This window comes from Physeter macrocephalus, chromosome 18 (genome assembly GCF_002837175.3).
Source record: "Physeter macrocephalus isolate SW-GA chromosome 18, ASM283717v5, whole genome shotgun sequence".
Lineage (NCBI taxonomy): Eukaryota > Metazoa > Chordata > Mammalia > Artiodactyla > Physeteridae > Physeter > Physeter macrocephalus.
The window spans coordinates 96826925-96847205 of NC_041231.1; the positions used below are offsets into that span (position 1 = coordinate 96826925).

Genomic DNA, 20281 nt, shown 5'->3' on the forward strand with positions numbered 1-20281 from the left:
TCTGGAAATCAGATGTTCTGTGCACTCTATCCAGGAACCTATTTGTCACATTCTAAATTGGAAAAGTCATAATGTGTTACATGTCCACCCAAAGCCCTCAACCAACTTTCTTAAATATATTTAAGAATATATTATAATATATATATACAACCAGCAAAACGTCTACAGATGGTAGCAATCTGTTAGGTAGTAAAGTGCTTCAAACATAACTTTCTGCTTACCAAACCTGTGATACACTCGTTGACAAACAGCTGCCTCGTGTGTAGTAACGTGACCTCTCAACACTCACAGTATGCAGGGCTTGCCTCTCCTTTATAGATGGGCTCCTTGTACCATCTTGTGATTCTCATATTCTACCAATGTTATTTGAAATTTCACTGGAGAATATTCTCACACATTGTTTTAAAATGTGTATCAAGCTTAAATGTTAAGTTTTCCTATATAACTGTTAGCCAAAATTTTGTATATGTGTTTGTATATGTGCTGTTCTGTGAATGCTGGATGATAAGCAAGAGGCATTCTATCTGGGAGACATCCTGCTGTATGTATGGCTGTGATGGCAGACCAAATCCAGCCATGCATAAACACCCCAGATTTATTCCAGGATTATAAAGTTGGTTTGACATTAGAAAATCTTTTGTGTGCCGTTGACCACGTTAACAAATTAAAAGAGAAAAATATATAATCATCAGATGCAGAAAATACATTCAGCAAAATTATTCAGAGTAAAAAGTTTTAGCAAGTTTCTAATAGAAGTTAACTTTTGTCCTAATGATCAACCCAAACCTGCAGTATTTGACTTGTAGTATTTTGATCCCATGGTCAATCATCTTGCTAAATCCTCTTATTCTGATAATTTGCGTTCAGGGGTGGGAGTTGTTTTGTGTGGCTGGAAGGGAAGAAGCAAAAACCCACCAGTCTTTCTTCAGGTCTTTTTACAGTGGGTAGAACCTCCAATGTAATGTTGAATAAAAGTAGTTGAAGATCGTGGTTCAGATTTTGGCTCCATCAGACTTAAATGTGAAAGGAAAAATTATACATCTTTTAGAAAATAGTAGAGAAGCTAAGACCTCAGGGTAGAGAAAGAGTTCTTCAACAAGGCATAATAAGCACCAACCATAAATGAAAATATTGATAATTTTTATCAAATCTTCCGTTCATCAAACAACACCATGAAAAAGTTAAGCAGTCCACAAAACAGAGGACTAGTGTTCAAAAACATATGAAAAACCTCTACAAACCAATGAAGAGAACAATAACCCATTAGAAAGTGAGCAAAAGATATGACCAGGTATTACACCGAAGAAAAAACACGAGTGACCAGTAAATGTGAAAATGTTCAAAATTGATTAGTAGTCAAGGAAATACAAATGAAAACCTCAAATTCACACTCGTTAGATTATCAAACATTTAAGAAGCCGTGAATTTTCTCTGCAGTCAGTCATTATTCACTGATGACAGTTGTCCCTTAGAAGAAACATGATGAGGAACAGCTACAACTAGGGAGCATAAATCCATCAGCACAGTCACATTAGAAAAATGAGCTTCCATGAAGTGGAAATTGGAATTCCACATACCTTTCAAACAACAGTTTGGCCCCCTAGGGATATTTTGTAGCATTGCGTCCCAGGCTTTCCCCTGGGGCTGTTGGTATGGCTCACATTTCAGCAGATGACATTGGCATGGTATCATCTATTCATTATGTAACAAATAGATGAGAGTACTTGAAGTCAGGGGTGGCTAGGCTGGGGGAGGTCTACTTACTCCAGCCCTGTTGAGCCTCCCCAGGGGTGAGGAGCGCAATACTTCAGACACATCAGTAACTAATTTGTGAAAATTGTGTGTGTGCAACAGGAAATTTGTACCAGAATGTTTATAGCAGGTTTGGTTGCATCTTTAGACAGTCCCAGAGTCCACCTATAGAGTAAACTGTTAGTATTCATAAAATCAAATACCAGGGGCTTCCCTGGTGGCGCAGTGGTTGCGAGTCCGCCTGCCGATGCAGGGGACGCGGGTTCGCGCCCCGGTCCGGGAAGATCCCACATGCCGCGGAGCGGCTAGGCCCGTGAGCCATGGCCGCTGAGCCTGTGCTTCCGGAGCCTGTGCTCCGCAAAGGGAGAAGCCACAACAGTGAGAGGCCCGGGTACCGCAAAAAAAAAAAAAAAAAAAAAAAAATCAAATACCATACGGCAGTGAAAAATTAGTGAACTACTATACTTACATGTATCAGCATGGATGAATCCCACAATATTCAGTGAAGACCATATCCTGTAGAGGAGCTTTTTTTTTTTTTTTTTTTTTTAATTTTATTTATTTATTTTTAGCTGCCGTTGGGTCTTCGTTGCTGCGCGTGGGCTTTCTCTAGTTGCAGCAAGCGGGGGCTACTCTTCGTTGTGGTGCACGGGCTTCTCATTGTGGTGGCTTCTCTTGTTGCGGAGCACGGGCTCTAGGCGGGCAGGCTTCAGTAGTTGTGGCTCATGGGCTCAGTAGTTGTGGCTCGCTCCATGGCATATGGGATCTTCCCAAACAGGGCTCGAACCCGTGTCCCCTGTATTGACACGAGGATTCTTAACTGCTGCGCCACCAGGGAAGTCCTGTAGAGGAGCTTTAACAAAAATTATTATTTTTTTAATTTTAAGAAGTGTTTCATAATAAAATATATAGGAGAAAGAATTTCCTGTAAGATCTGTTGCTGAATGCTACATTTTTTCATAGTCGAGTACTTGGTTATTTTAAGACCCATATCTGATCAAAAGTGCCTCTGTTGATTTCCAAAAATATAGTTCTCAGCTTTAAAAATGGAAATTTATTTTAAAGCTCTCTGACTATTGTTGAGATATATGTAAATATTTAAAATGTATATCTTTAACATGCAAAGTGTTTTATCATGTGTTTGTTTTGTCAGGCCATGCTCATGTGTCTTTAGTGGCCTTTAACCAAAGAATATCAACCTGCCAGGGCAAATATACCTAAGGAAAAATCAGTCTTCTTTGACAAATTATTTTATACTCGATTACTTTAAAGCTAATTCTTACTATATAGTCTTAAAATTCAAAGCAATATCTTAGAAAACAGTTTGGTCAATGGTAACTTTGCTGTCTAGACTTTATCCACAAGTTTGGTTTTTTTTTCTTTTTTAACAAGTTTTTTGATTTTTTTTTTTCCTCCCTTAGCAATATATAAATGAGTACATAATTGATAGTGACTTAGGGGTTAGATTCTGAGGGCACCTTTTTAAGTTAGACTTCCAGTGCATTATTTGCTTATAATTTTTATTACTGTGAAATATTTGCTTGCCTTCAAATTGAACTCTTAAGATTCATGTTTTAACAGTTTGGTGCGTAAGCTGCTTAAATTAGGCATGCTTCACTCTTTGTGTTCCAGGTTGGATCTCTTCTGCCTCTGGTGGGAAGTGAACTGAACTGGGCGTGGGAATGCCTACTTTCTGCAGTAATACATTTTGACCTTGGGCAGATAAATGGAGTCTCTCTATTTTTAGTTTCCTCACATATAAAATGGTATAACACCACTTACACTGCTTACCGAAGTTGTTTGAAAATCACATGAAATATCATACCCCCAAAACACAGAACTGTTTTATACAAAGTAAGGTCCTAATGTTACCCATTTACTTGTATCCGTGCTTTTTCTTTGTTCTCCTAACTTCAGTGTCCACCAGAAGGAATTTTGGAATGACTTGGAATTTGGTCAACAAACCCAAACTATGGGTTTGTCTTGCTACTTAAACTTGATTTCCTGGTGTTAAATCTGGATTTATTTAGAATTGTTTACTTGGAGGAGAAAAATTGGCCTTCTGGAGATAGCTCATTTCTTATTAAGTAAAGTTGAAGTACAGTTTTTCAGAAAGAACCTTTTCTTTTGCTAGCTTTTCACTTCTTCCTTTCATGTCCCCTTATACACAATCCCTAGAATATCAATTAAGGGCATGGGTTTAAGTGTCAAATTCCCTGGGATTGAATCTAGGTCCTCTGTGGCCCTTGGGAAAGTGACTCAGCTTCATTGTGCCTTGGTTTCTTCTTCTGTAAAATGGAAGTGGTAATATTGCTCTGTTTACAAGGTTGCTGTGTAGTTAAATGAGATAATATATGTAAATTGCTTAGCACAGGGCCTGGCACATAGAAATGCTCGAAATATTTAGTATTATTATATTATACTTGATAATGATTTCTGAGAATCCATTCAACATCCCATTCTTTTAAATTAAAATAGTATTTTAATGTATTCTGATATATTCTTTCTATGCACGCTTCTTATATTCTATATACAGAATATAATTTTCATTTTTGTGGAAGACATGAGCTATACTGTACTTAAGTTTTAATACTTAAGTATGTTTCACTTTACTTTTCAGTAAGAAGTGGTTCATATCTAAAAATTGTTTATTCTAGATTTTTCACATTTTTAACATAATTAACCAGAGTAATTAATATTTAACAAACTTTTTAAAAGATATGCCATGTACCAGGAAAAATATCTTTCTTGTCATCAGTTCAGCCCTGTGATACAGGAATTATTTTTTCTTTTTTAGAATTAAAAAACTGCAGTTAAGAAAATTTGTGAGACCTACTCCAGACTAAAGCACCAAGAGTGCAGGGATCTTTTTTTCTATTTTGTTCACCATGGTATCTCCAGTGCCTGAAACAGTGCCGGGCAAAGAGCCGGGCGGTCAGTAGAAACTTGTTGGATATTACAGATGAACCCTATGGGCACGGATCCTTGTTTCAAGCCCAGATTCCTTACTATTGCGTCACAGCTGTGTCTGTTAGCAATGCTCAGTATCTTTTAAACTCCTCTTCAGGATCTTTGCAAAACCGGTTGGCACGGACATTTTTAAGTATACAGAATTAATGAGACATGCCCTTGGAGTAGCGCTTGGTGTCACCTCCCCAGCTCAGCTGAGGCTTGTATGTGAGATGATGTGGTTACCCCTCCAATGTGGGCCGACTAACAGTGGGGAGGTGTGCATGAAGTGGGGATAATGTGAGGAAACGGGGCAGCTTTCTAACCTCTTTACTGTAGCTTAATTTTTTTATTTCAATGCTGTGAATTCCTAGAATATTAAAATGTGGAAGCTAAAATGATCTAGTGCCACATGCAAATAATTTTGTATCTTATTTTGATATTTTTATTCCTCTAAAAGTGCTTTCTTTAGTGAGATTCAGTAAAAATCAGTTGTATTCATGTTTCAGCTCTTAAAGAATCTTGGGATGCGTAAATTGTCCCTTTTTTAATATAAGTTAACTATGAACTCTGATTTTACATATAAAATTCAAATACACTTTCTTCTGTTATATAATGAATTTTGAAGTCTTTATTGTACAAAATATGGGTATCTTTCACAGTTCTTATTATTGGTGATGTTTTCCAACGATAACCTCTCCATGCTCCTTCTAAGTCTTATTCTAGGTCCTTTCCTCTCTCACCATGTTAAAACCAAAACAAAATTGTCTGGGAGAAACCGCTGTCTGTCATTGACTTTACAGTCTTCAGGAAAACAAGTTAGAATTATTTTAGGCTAGTCTGGCATCTCACAACCCAGCTGTTGGGAACCTTTCACCTCTGAATGTCTTCTTTGTTAGTATAAATCCTTTTCTCCTTTTTCTGGAATTGATCAGTTGCCTCAGTAATTCCTCCGTATACAAGTACCATTTATCTTACTTTATTCAGTGAGTGTTCCTGTTTAAATGGAAATTGAATCATAATATATTCTAAATGCATTAGGGAACTTTTCTTTTAAAATAATTCCTTTTGTAAAACAAATAATTACCCATTCATTACGTTTTGGGTTTGTTTTTGTTTGTTTTCTTTTCGGTTGTTAGCGGTTGTTTTTTGTTTTATTTTTTCTAGATTTGAATTTTCAAATACATGGTTTACTTAAAAAAGGGTATAGTTAGAAGTGACTTCTAAGGTCACTGCTGACCTTTCTCTTTCCTGGGTTAAGATGCACTGATAAAAGCTGTAATTTGAGGTTTTCTGCACTGGATGTTAAGGTGGTTCTTTTCTCAGAAAGAAAACAGCTCCAGTCTCTTTAGAGTATCCTGTTGTCTGTGCTCAGTAGGAGGGTTTTTGAAGATAACATGGGCTGACCCTCATTATGCTGGCTGTGATCTCTGTGCCTGCAGTCTGGTTTTACTTTACCCCGCCTCTTCCGTGTTGCAGCTGGTGGACAGCGAGGTGGTGGTGCTCTCCGCGCACTGGGAGAAGAAGCAGGCGAGCCTGATAGAGCTGCAGCAGCAGCTCCGGCAGCTTCCAGGCCTGAAGGCAGATTTAGAAACCCTGACGGCAAGTCTGAGTAAGTTCCACGTTTGCCTCTGGACATTACTTCTAGGAATGAAAATCATTTGGTGTAATTCCAAAGCTTTCTAAGACTACATTAAATTATTGCTTAACAGGATGTGGGGGGAAATAGTTCTGATTAATTTCATATTCTGATTAACTGACGATTTGACAGAAAACGATGATTTAAAGTGTAGAAGTGATTTCTAAAATATACCACTAACTTTTTCTGTCTCATTTCTGCTCAGAAAACATAATTTTGTTGATTCTTTAAAGCGACTCAGGGTGGTCTTTGTGACTTTAGGTCTCTGTTTAAAAGTGTAAATGTAGGAAATAAAAAGGATGAGGGTGGCTTTGTTATGGCTAAAGGATATACTCTGGAAGTTGTTGCTTTTAAAATTAGATCTGCTCAGAGCTTCATGTCTTGAAATATGCTTTTTTTTTTCCTCTTTAAACTGATGAGAGATCAAACCCTCATTAAATGAGGGTACCTGTTTGGCTAAATTTATACCTTGTGGAAGTTTATATTTTTTTATTGTTTTCATTGGGATGAATTATGGTGATATTTATTTCTTGAGTTTATATTCAGAAAATTAACTTTTATGCTCGACAGTTGCCACATCTTAGGATAATATTGTGGCTTATTATTTTCTAACCAAGCTTAAGATCTTAGTGAAGTGAGAGGTAGGGGTTATCTACCTAGGAGTTGAATTTCTTGAGCTGATAACCTGACCCCATCTTAATAGGTAAGGAGGTAAGGATACCCCACCATCTCTTCTGTTTTTCAGTACTGCCTTTTTAAAAGCAAAACAAAGCTGATTTACAAAGCAAGTAATTAGCAAATCATAAAACGTGTGTGTGTGAATAAAATAGACACGAATGGTATTTGGAATGCTATTGCTGATAACAATAGCTAATGTTTATAGCACCCACTATATGTCAGGTTGTTAGGTGCTTTACAAACATTTTCAATCCTCACAAGATCCCTGCAGAAGTAGCTTTTATTATCCCACTTTACAGCTAAGGAAAGTTAGCCTTGGAGAGGTTGTGACGTGCTCAGGGTCACACAGTTAATAAGGTGCGAATCCAGGATCCCAGTCACCATGATGATGTACTCAGTGAGGGATGAGGCAGTTAGGGTGGCAGCTGTCAATAGGCCTCATGAACTGCATTCTTGAAACCCTGGCCTTAGTGTGTTCTGCTATTTCTGAAGGCAGGGTGTGGAAAAGAGATTCCGGGTCTTAGGAGGAAGGCCCTCTGCGTTATTTCCCTCTTGCAAGTATAGGAATGATTCTTCTCAAGGCTTTGATAACTAACTGATGGAAAAAGCCTCCAAGATATTTGGAATACTCCTTTTAGCCACTTTCTTTTTAGCTTCTCTTCCTGTATCTCTCTGAGTCTCTTGTTTTTTCATTGGTTATGTATTTCTTTGCAGAGATATTCACATCTGATACCATCCCCCCTTTTCTTTCCAGCTGAGAATAAATTCTGTTTATAAATGTTATTTGTTTGATACCACTCTTCTGATTAAATGCATTTTGCCACAATTCTAATTATTTTCATAGTTAATTCTGCTTAGGACATGCAGTACATATAAGTTTTTCTTAAGGTAGAATATACTGTATTTTCATTCTCAGTTAGGATTCTAATATCCTGAAAAAATGATACTTAGTGACATAATACTGTCGTCTTTAGAAACTGCATTTTGGCTTCTTAAATGAATGGGGCAGGCTTCCCAAATGCTCACTTGAATTCTCTCTCTTTACTAATATGAGAACATTGACCACTAAAGGCAAATTAAAGCTAACGGATTCTCTGAAGTACTATTCTAGACGGTCACTTCCAAATAATTTGATTCTTTTTTTTTCATTGAAGTGTAGTTGACACATAATATTAGTTTCAGGTGTACAACATAGTGATTCAACGTTTATATACATTATGAATTGATCACCATGGTAAGTGTAGTAACCATCTGCCACAGTACAGTTATTACAATATTATTGACATTCCTTTTGCTGTGCATTACATCTCCATGACTAACTTATTTTATAACTGGACATTTGTTCCTCTTAATCCCCTTCACCTATTTCATCCAGCTACACCACTGCCCTCCCCTCTGACAACCACCAGTTTGTTCTCTGTATCTGTGAGTCTTTTTCTGTTTTGTTTATTCGTTTTGTTTGTTAGATTCCATATGTAGGTGAAATCATATGGTATTTTTCTGTCTGACTTATTTCACGTAACATAATACCCCCCCAGGTCTATCCATGTTGTTGCAAATAGCAAGATTTCATTATTTTTTATGGCTGAGTAATACTCCATTGCATTTATCTATATATCATCTTTTTCCATTTATCAATTGATGGACACTTAGGTTGCCTCCATATCTTGGCTATTTTTACTAAAGCTGCAGTGAACATGGGGGTGCATGTATCTTTCCTAACTGGTGTTTTCATTGCCTTCAGATAAATACCAAGGAGTAGAATTGCTGGATCATATGGTAGTTCTCTTTTTAATTTTTTGAGGAATCCATACTGTTTTCCGTAGTGGCTGCACCAACTTACATTCCCATCAACAGTGCACGAGGGCTCCCTTTTTTCTACATCATTGCCAACACTCGTTAACTGTCTTTTTTTTTTTTTTTTTTTTTTTTTGCGGTACGCAGGCCTCTCACTCTCAGCGGCCATGGCTCACGGGCCCAGCCGCTCCGCGGCATGTGGGATCCTCCCGGACCGGGGCACGAACCCGTGTCCCCTGCATCGTCAGGCAGACTCTCAACCACTGCACCACCAGGGAAGCCCTGTCTTTTTGGTAATAGCTATTCTGACAGGTGTGAGGTGATATTGTGGTTTTGATTCTCATTTTCCTGATGATTAGCAGTGTTGAGCATCTCTTCATGTATCTGTTGGCCATCTGTATGGCTTCCTTGGAAAAATGTTTATTCAGGTCATCTGCCTATTTTTTAATCAGATTGTTTTTGGTTTTGATATTGAGTTGTGTGAGGTCTTTATATATTTTGGATATTAACCCTTTATCAGATATATCATTTGCAATATCTTCTCCCATTTAGGAGGTTGGCTTTTCATTTTGTTGAGGGTTTCCTTTGCTGTACAAATGCTTTTTAATTTGATTTAGGCCCATTTGTTTATTTTTGCTTCTGTTGCCTTTGTCTCAGGAAAATATTTTGAAGCCAAATCTGGTAGGTTGTATAAATATATATCTATATCATTAATGTATTTTGCAAATTCATCTTAATGAGTTTATGGATCATTCTTAGGTATTCGAATCATTTGGTTTTAAATGCTTGCTCATAAACTGTGGATTCCTTTATTTTTGGGTAGCTTCCAAAGACTCCTTATCATCACCTAAATACCTTGATATAATATTACAAGGTTCAGTCAAGCAATAATAAAAAATAAAAATAACTTAGAAGAAAATGGTAACTGACCTATATGTTAGGATTCTTTTAGCTTCTTTGAACTTTTTACCCTTTCACTGTCAAATCTAATACCATATCCAGTCAGTCCCTCCATTTCCCAGGCTACTTAACTCTTTGAGTCTTGCCTTGCTCTCTAGAGGGTCTGCCCTTATTAAAGAATAAGGGATTAATATGATGTGAACAATTTGAACCTTTGATGACGCTTTTAGCTGTGTTGTCCTATGGCTTAATAAATATGACTCCTGATTACATGCTCCCTCAGGAATTAAGTAAGAACAGATAATCCACTCATGTTTTTTTTTAATGGGGTGTGATCCATCCAGCTTACAAAAGCCTGTGTAATAGATAATTACTGGTAAGGCTTGTCATTTAGTAAAGAAATGATAAAGGTATGCTGGGAATTGGAAAATAAGGGCTGTTGGACTGACTCTCCGATCTGGATTTGGATCTCAATGCCACAGCTTCCTAACTGTGAGACCCCGTGCAGGTTTCATAACTTCTCTAAGCTTTAGTTTGCTCGCAGGATTGAGGGTGAGAGTACCTGCCTCGTAGGGTAGTTGGAGGGATGAAGGAGGTGATGGGTGTAAAGCACTCAGCACAGTGCCTGGTGTATTAGGCATCTGCTGAGTGCCATGTGCCGTTTGTAGGCTCTGGGGATACAGCAGTGAACAAGACCGGGCAGCTGCCGCCAGGATGCTGACGTTCTACTGGGAGTCTCTCTGGCCTTTGCAAATTTATAAATCCATTGTCTCTGACAGAAGGGTTTGGATGGATGTTATGTAATTTAGCTTGTCCTGCAAAATAGAATGTAAAACCATAGCATGAAATGTGGTGAGAGGGCTTCCCTGGTGGCGCAGTGGTTGAGAGTCCGCCTGCCGATGCAGGGGACGCGGGTTCGTGCCCCGGTCCGGGAAGATCCCACATGCCGCGGAGCGGCTGGGCCCGTGAGCCATGGCCGCTGAGCCTGCGCGTCCGGAGCCTGTGCTCCGCAACGGGAGAGGCCACAACAGTGAGAGGCCCGCGTACTGGAAAAAAAAAAAAAAAAAAGGAATGTGGTGAGAAGAACAACAATGTAGTATTCTGTACATTGAAAGACAGTGTGTAAGATAAAAGGGAATGTTGTCCTCCACATCCTGTACACTTTCTTATTCTGTGCATTTTATCATAAAACTGGTAAAATGTTTGAAAAGTATTTATTGAATTCTCTTGAACTTCCACTAGAGGGTAGTCTAATCCTATTCCTATATTGAAGTCTAAAATGTCAAGGGCTTTTTTGAGTTATCTCTATTGCTTAGTTTATTTTGTATGACCTACTTAAAAAGACTGTTACCTTTGTCTAGAACAGATGATTCCATTATTTCTTAGATAACAAAGTGCTGTAAGAGAATGACAGCCTTATACTGAGCTTGTATCTTTCTTTTGATCTGACCTGTTTTGCTTTCTCTGTACAAAGTTTGAGAGTGCATCTAGCAGAGAGACTGTCACAGTTTTTAGGGTTTTATGAAATACATTACCTTATTGTCCAGGTTACGTTCTGAGATTAGACCCTTCAAGAGACTCATTAACTCTCTTTCGACACCTTTTGGTATATACTACACAGATCTCATTTGTTCCATGATGGCTTTTAATGCATTTCTTAAAGTTCCTTATTATCATACCATCATTACCTTATTACACAAAGAGTAATGAAAGTATTCGTTGAAGACTCTTGTGGTCCTTTAGTACCCAGCCTCTGTGACCTATGGGTTTGCAGTCAAAGATTTCTTTGTTCCTTGAGGCTATTTTTGCTAGAAAATACTCATTTAAGTGTGAAATTATGAATTTTAACGTGCTGTTCCATTCTTCATATGTCAGTGCTTACACTACAGATAATATGTATTCGAAACAAATGGCACAAAGGAAAATTCCAAACAGAATGGCTCTTCCTCTGGGATTGTCTCCTCCCAAAGATTTGTGACGTTCTTTCCTGCACAGCTGTCAGGCTCTCCCAAATGGCTTTTCCCAATAAAATTCCACCCATCTTTTCCACTGATCACTAAATGAGACATATGCTGTTGTTATAGCGAGCAAAATGGTGAGGCTGGAATTTCTTATAAAAAGGTACATTTGTGTCCACGGAGGCCTGCTAGTGTTTTATGTACGTGCATTCTAAGTCTGGTTACCAGATTGACTCATATCTGCAACTTGTTTCCTAACAGGAGGTGAGCAGGGTGTGATGGGGAGATTAAATTTCTGCCCATTTAAATTCAATATAAAATATTCAGAATACGTACCATATATATGCTTATAATTATTACTTAAAGAGGTTTTTAAAAAGTTTTTAATATAAAAAGGGAAGAAGAGTTATGTTCATCAATACAATTCTTCTGTATTTTATTACTGACTTCAAGCCTGTTAAGAGTTAAAATGGAAAAGTTCCATTGCTTCTTCTGCTTTAACTCACTGGTAATGGGGCCTGATTTGATACACTAATAACAAAGTACCATCTTGTTTAATGTTTTCAAAGTTCTCTGCCCATGTTTAACTTACTTGTTGACAAAATTTAGGATAACCTCCTAATATTTAAATTAGAGGAACATGAATCATAGATTTGCTTTCTTGGTTATTATTTTATGTTTTAGAGTAATGGAATCATTCTGTTTCCAGAAATCCTTTTTAATTGAATTCGGCAGACTAGGTATTAAGGGATACAAAGATGCAAAGATATAGTCTTTACGCTTAAGACATTCACAGATGCCTGAGAGAGGTAAGAGTACACAACTTGTGGTAGAATGTCAGAGTATAAGTCCTGGGCAGGGTTCATAGGTCTGTGGAAGCACAGAAGAGGGGAGAGAGCCCTGCAGGCTGCAAGGAGGGCGGGCTCTGACTTGAACCTGCCAGGGAGATGCAGGGCAGGGAGGCAAGCAGAGACCTCTCAGGAGAGGCAGAGGCAAGGGGGCAGGAACACACAGGACCCTCCTCGGAGTGATGAGCAGTCCTGAAGGAGAGTGGAAGTGAGGTTGGAAAAGTAGGCTGTGGCCAGGGAGTGAGGGTCCCTGGCCACAACTTTTAAAGGGGAGAACATAAATACGAGTTTGGCAGCAGCCATAAAGTGACCACCAACTCTCCCAAGCATTTTAAGTCTCGGTTTGCCGTTCAGCACGGGAGCATGATGCTGTTGGGCTACATATCAAAGCCTCACTGTTACCCAGCCCCCTGTATGCTAAGGATAACATGCGTGATGCTAAAGGAACCAAGTAGCTTAGAGCTGAATGGATTCCATATTAAATGTAATTATTCTAGTTCTTATCACTTATCAAAGTGAAATAGCCTTTAAATAATCCTATTAGCTATGATCGTCTTTAAAGACCCTGTCAAACTAGTTAGAATGAGCTGAACATTGCTTCTTCAGGGCCAGTAACGCTAGCTCCCAGGCTGAGGCTGCTAGTCATTTTTCCATTTAATATAATAACAAAAAATAATCTAAATAGCAACTAACATAATAGCATCATTTTGCCTGTTTCCCGCCACATAAACTCCTTATGTACCATTTATGACATTATTGAAATCTTAGATATAATTTTTCATTGATTAAAATTTAGATTTTGCACACTGTTTCTGGTTAGGCTTTCCATAGTCACATATATTAGCTGTTGTATGTTACCCCTGAAGATAGATTCCAAACCGTTATGAACTGCATTATCAGTCTTTTCCAGACTTGCCATGATCTACAGTGATAGATCAATATGATAAAAATCATTACCTAAAATGTCTTTGAAGAGGAATGCTAAACTACTTGTCATCACATTTTAACTTTTCAGTAAAATTTTGTTTTCCTCCCAAATCCATGTCTTTAAGCCCTAGACTCTACCAAATAGAAGTGGGAGTTTTTATAAGCATAGATATTTAGTAGAGTTAAAATTTAGGATATTAGAAAATGTGAATGCTTCTGGATTTAATAGATCTCCAGATCAAACAGATCAATTAAAAACAGATGAAATATGTATCTTAATAAACCTAAAACTGCAAGTTGAAATTTAGGGAATTTGCGCCTAATGTAGGTGCGACAGAAGCTAATTTAGAAAGTCACGTGACAATCTAGTGGCTAAGGGAAGGGATTAGACACACCATCCTTGTATCGTAGCTATCTGAATGAAACCAAGGCTGGAAAGCTGCACAGACAGCTTGCTCCTTCCTTGAGGCCCCTTCCTCCAGACGGCTGTGACTTCCAGACGTGGGAGTCACATTTCTTGCTGAGTCTCACTCTCCCTCATCTCTGTTAGATGCCTCTCCTTTGAGTTTTCACAGCACCTCAAGCCAAGCTCTGTCAGGCAGCGTTGTCACTGAAATGTGCCTGCCCTCTACTTTAAGCTCTTTGAGCGCAAGGGCTATCTTTTTCATCTCTGTACCCCAGTGTCTGGCCCATGTGGTGAGTATTCGGTAAATGGCCCTGATGCTGTTTGAGTTCTAAAATCTTTGACCTCTGAAACTTTTCTGTTGTCTGAGAAAACAACCAGCCCTCACCCCTATAACTATGAAGTCTTGGTTTACTTACGCATCTATCAACTGGAAATCATTTTATGTAAGAGGGACTCAGTTTTGATTCCTGACTGCTCTTCACTAGCTAGGTGACCTTGGGCAGAGCTCTGAAATAATTTCTGCAGGCTTTGGCTTGAATCTTTTAAATGAAGGATTTGACATAGATTATCTCCATGTTCCAATGAAGCTGCAAAGCTCTGTGGCCTAGAGGCAGAGTTGAGTTGTTGAAAGACCAGTGGACATGAGCACTGCTTCCTGAGTGTTTGTACATCTGTACAGTGCCTTGGAGATTTATATATATCATGTGCAAGGCAAAACAAATGCTAAAGTAACTAGGAATCTCAGATATTAACTTGTGTTCGGTATAACGTGTTAATTATACTTTGCTATATTTGCATATGAAAATTGACTATTCGTGTGTGGTATATGGGATCATTAGGATACATTAGATTAATCAGGATACTCTGTTTCCTCATCCTGGTTAATAAAATATTTTTTTAATTGAAGTATAGTTGGTTTCGATGTGTTGATAAAGTATTTAAAATATTCTGGAAAGTTCTGTCTTAAAAACGTTCAAGATAGAAAAATATACTCAAAAAAGATAATTTGAAGTATGTTTTAATGTTAACGCATTTTATTTTGCTTCAAGAAAGTTTAATAAAAATATATTAGATAAATGCAGAACAATCTCAACAGTTCAGACTTTTAACTTTTGGACACTTTTTCTTTTCTCCATGATCAAAGATTCTGATTTTTGACGTTTGTTTCTTCTTTTGACCTTATATACTTTCAGCTCATTTAGAGGCTAGTTTTGAGGAGGTAGAAAACCACCTGCTGAATCTGGAGGATTTATGTGGACAGTGTGAATTAGAAAGATACAAACATATGCAGTCCCAACACCTGGAAAATTACAAGAAAAATAAGAGGTGAGTTTGAAAAATTGGCCACGATATTCATTTTCAGTCTCAAAGTTTTCCACAGTACTTTACATGCTACTCTTTATAAGTTTGGACTGATAAAAGACAAAGGTGTCAGGTAAATCTCTTTAATAAACTTTCCAAAACATGATTTTTTTTTTTTTTTTTTTTTTGGTACCACTATCTGTTGCCGTTTTATTGGAGATGAGTTCTGGAAAGCTAAGGCTGGGACAGATGGTGGAGGGGAGAAGTGCAATGGGCAGAGCTTCCCAATCAAGTAGAACCCCCGACCTCATTTTCTCCAAGTGGCAGATCCTGCGCTTTTCCCCCTTTTCTTCTCTTTCACTTAGAGCAGGAGGAAAAGGAACCTAAGCTCAGGCTGTGGAAAGGGGCACAGCTTTGTCACATGTTGGCTGTGAGACCTTCAGCAAGTTATTGAATCTCTTAGCCTCAACATGTGTAGCTTACGGTGAAGAGAATATTGTACCGGCTTCCTAGAGTTGTTGTGAGGGTTCAGTGAGATGGTCGTTATCAGATGCAGTGTGTGTTCTGTCAGTAGTAGTTATTACGGTGATTATTTTCATTAGACTAACCTGAACTGGAAATGGGTAATAAGATTTGGAACTATGAAATTTTATTTGTCATTCTTTTCTTCACTCTCACCCAGTGACTTAGATTTATTAGATATATAATTAGTACATTATAATTTATATGTTACAAAATGAAAATCAACTTCGTGTTTGGAAAACGGCCTCACCTTTAATTTGAGTAAAAGCCAAAGTGTACTGGACAAGTCTTAGCATGTTTCACATAATTGAAATATCATTTTAGAGGTATTTAGAGGAATTGTGTAGTAGAAAGAGCACTGTCATTAGTTGGAAGACCCAAGTCCTGGCTTCTACTAATTCTTTGCTCTTGGGCAAGCTGTTCACTTTTCTTTATACTTTATCCTGTTGTTAAGCTTTTCTTGACTAGCATTTGAAAGACTTCTTAAAAAATTACATAATTTTAGTAAATTTAGATATGATAAACAGATTTGTTGATAGCACCTGTTACTCTGAAATATGTAGGAAAAATAGTGTGTCAGTTGAGGACTACCAGTTTATAATCAGTAGCTTGAAATCTATAGGTAAAATAATGGTAAATTTTTCATGTTCTGATAGGCCAAATTTTTAAAAATTATAAAATTTACTTTATTTCTCAAGGACTGCATGAGATTAATGTAAGATGTCATAACAGGTTTTAAACCTAACAGTTTCAGTGAGAAATACCAAAGGTGGGAAATTTAAATTAACTAGTACTTTGATGGACCTTCCAAGACTTTGAAAAAAATTATATATGTAGATATTTGTTAATGGTTACTCATAGCATCTTCATAAAATAAATATTTATTAATAAATGCCAAAGTATTTTGCATCTGATTGTCTAATAAGACATTAGACTTGTGACTTAGCTTGAAATCATATTTTTATCCTGAAATGATAAGTACTGATTTAATTCACAATTGTTAACAGTAATGTGATTTGTTTTGGTTATTGTGAAAAGTCCTTGAAAACCTAAGCTTGATTTTCTTCTCTAGCACTTCCTACCTATATGACCTTTTGCAAATGACCTATCTTTGGCTTGCTTATCTGTAAAATAGAGATAATGATATACTTTCCTGCAGGGTTATGGAAGATAAGGGAGAGTTTGTTTAAAGGGCCAAATAAAAGCTGGTCCATTTAGCTTACAGAATCCTTGGTGATTCTCAGTTCTAGTTAACTTGCCTTTCTAAATACAAATAGTGGAAATACTGACTATGAAACATTGCTTAATTCTGTTTATCAATGTAAACTGTAATCTTTTCGAAACTTTTTCCCAGTTTTGTAATTTATATGCAGCGCTGTATAAGTTTAAGGTGTACGACATCATGACTTGACTTACATACATTGTAAATTGAGTACCACAAAAAGTTTAGTCAACATCCATCATCTCACTTAGATACAAAAAAAGGGTGGGGGGTATTTCCTTATGATGAGAGCTCTTAGGATCTACTCCCTTAACAACTTTCATTTATACCACACAGCAGTGTTAACTGTCATCGTCATGTTGTACATTACATCCCTAGTACTTATTTATCTTCTAACTGGAAGTTTGTGCCTTTTGACCACTTTCATCCAATTCACCTTCATCCCTTATCAGATTTATGATGGGCAGATATTTTTTCCCATTCCATAGGTTGTCTTTTCATTTTGTTGGTCATTTCTTTTTCTGTGCAGAAGCCTTTAGTTTGATGTCGTCCCACTTGTTTGTTATTTTGTTGCTTGTGTTTTAGGTGTATCATATCCAAAAAATCATTGCCAAGACCCATAATAAGGAGCTTTTTTTCCCCTGTTTTCTTCTAGAAGTTTTATTGTTTTGGGTCTTATATTTAAGTCTTTAATCCATTTTGAGCTCATTTTTGTGAGTGGTGTAAGATAGGTGTCTTTACACCTGAATATTCAATTTTCCCGGCACCATTTCTCAGAGACTGTTTTTTTCTCCATTGAGTATTCTTGACTCCCTTGTCAAATATTAGTTGACTGTATATGCATGGTCTTCCTGAAATTCTTAACCTATTTTATTCAGCATATAAAAGGATGAACAATCTTCTTCAAAGAAACCTTTTGGAATCAATTTGTTTAGTTAATACACACGCACACACACACACAACACACATATATGGCTGATTAACAATCAGTTGTAGTGTAAATAATTTGAGTTGACAACACTGAGAATGAAGTAGTTTTATTCAGTCAAATGTAGATCAAAAAATATCTTTCCAATAATAAATTATGTAGAATATTTACTATTCAGAGATGTCTTATTTACATTTTAAGCTTCTTCTTACTTTTATTCAATCTAGAGGTTATCAAAACTGGGAATATTATGAAGGCTAGTGTCAATAAATGGAAAAAAATGAATAAATATATGCATTGGCATATTATTTAGGAATAATGGAGGTAACTACCGGAAGAAATCTCTAGAAGATTTGAATGTAGCTGCTTGCGAAAAGCAGGACAGAAAGGTGGGGAGCACTGAGCCGAGGAACTAATCTGCTTCATCATAAATTCTTGTGGGTACTATTTGACTTAAGGAATGTACATGTACTGTTTTGATAAACATAAAAATTGAATTTAGAAATTTTTTATTAGCTACAACATTCCCTGAAGTGTTTTACAGGAACAGTGGACTGAGAAGATAGCCACTGGCATTCCATGATCAAATAAGTTCCAGAAACACTTTACCCTGTATTTGCCTCATGGAACTTTGTAGTACATGTCAGCTTATTAAGGGTTCTGAGAATTTCTATAGTAGAGAAATTTGACTCAGCATTTCACAACTTACTTGCTTACAGAACCAATTTGTCTCTAATACATATTAAAATTCTGTGACTTAATATCCTATATTACACCATTTGAAAAACTTTCAAAGACCCCAAATTAAACATTTTATTATGTGGTCCACAAGGGAAGAGTTTCTTAAAAATAAGCCTCTTTCCTCTTTAACAAGGGGCCCTACAAACTAAACTAATGATTTTTCTTTTCTTGCTCTGAAGAAGATAATGTGTAATACAAAGGTTGTGTGTGTGTGTGTGTGTTTTACAGTGCACCCACTCTGTAGCTTTCCAGAAAATCTGGGTCATACAGCTCGATGGGGATGGGGAGAGTGGGGGAATGAAGGATAATTTCTCACCCACCTCCAGTGCTAATCGTGTCTACGATAGGCTCCGATGCACTTTCTCATTCTGCTCCCATCAGAGACTGGGGAGTGGGCGGGCAGCGATTGTTAGAGCTGGGGAGGAGATTGAGTTGCATGAAATTATGTTACTGCTTAGGGGCCAGCATCAAGGCCAGGGTCTTCTTTTTTTTGCCTCTTGCACTGGAATCAGTGGAATCCGTCTCAGATGTTGATATCAGTGCATCTGTAGTTGAGAATGGATATACGATATTTTGTCATATAGTTGATAGGCATTCCCGGCACAGAATAAATTCCTGCCTCCTGTGAAAGGAGGGGTGTGAGCCATCCCAGCAGTAATGTGGCTTTACTCTGGCAGATTCTCAGTGTGGCCAGAGGGAAGCATAGAGCTTTAGAACACTCCTAGGGCTGTATCTACCCTCGAAAACCATTTGAATAGATGGTTTAACCTAAGTATTTCTGCATTGAAAAAGGACATCCTCCTTTAGCTGGTTATCTAATGAAAGTGACATATTAGCAACTGTATAATTGTAGGGGGAAGATACCCATAAATAGCTTTTCTAATAACTCTAATGCATATAAAGTGATATTGCTATTACTGATAGCTTTTATGGACAGGAATAGACACTGCCTTGATCAATAGTAAAACATGATATAGTGGATGAAATATGACTGTAGGCAGAGACAGGTACTGGTACCAGTAGTTAGGTTGTCATATGGTTCAGAAGATGAGTTAGCCATACAAGTGTAACTCCTAGATGCCTTGCATAGGTTTTCATAACCAATAGGAAATACATTTTTCATCAAGTAAGAAGTGTTAATATTGAATATATGAGCCAAAATAAAGAACCTAAGACCGTTTACATTGTCTAGCTAGCAGTTAGAGAAATGGACTTGACATTCAGGAGTCAGCTAGCATTTGTAGTCATGGGTGTGGGGAGAAATAGATGATAAATGTGTACATGATTTTATTTATTTTTAACTTACTTACTTGTTTGGTTGTTTGGCTGTGCTGGGTCTTAGTTGCGGCATGTGGGATCTAGTTCCCTGACCAGGGATCGAACCTGGGCACCCCCTGCATTGGGAGTGCGGAGTCCTAGCCGCTGGACTGCCAGGGAAGTCCCTGTACATGATTTTAAAAAAGGATAATTTCAGACAATTATATTGAAGAAAATAAAACAGAATAACGTTATAGAGGTGGGGAGGGTTGCTTCGCTGGGGTGAGCAGGGAAGGCCCTTCCTGGAGGACACGTGAGAGCTGAGACCTGAGTAAGGAGGCAGCCACATGGGGATGGAGGATGACACCCTTCCAAGCAGAGGAGCAACAGATACGTTTAGAAGAATGAAGAAGTAGAGCTAAAAAGAAATTCAGCCTTCTAAATTTGTAATCTTT

General features: G+C 37.6%; 1 protein-coding gene across 2 annotated transcripts in view; it reads left to right on the forward strand.

The window, feature by feature from the left end:
• Positions 1 to 20281, forward strand: part of DTNBP1 (dystrobrevin binding protein 1) — a 119841-nt gene that overhangs the window by 24973 nt on the left and 74587 nt on the right. The window contains exons 5-6 of one of the 2 annotated variants that reach the window (XM_024122127.3): positions 6181 to 6313; positions 15048 to 15180. In XM_024122127.3, the coding sequence (XP_023977895.1) occupies positions 6181 to 6313; positions 15048 to 15180 (266 nt within the window). The remainder of the gene's footprint in view (positions 1 to 6180; positions 6314 to 15047; positions 15181 to 20281) is intronic. The other variant, XM_055079529.1, reaches the window with a different exon arrangement.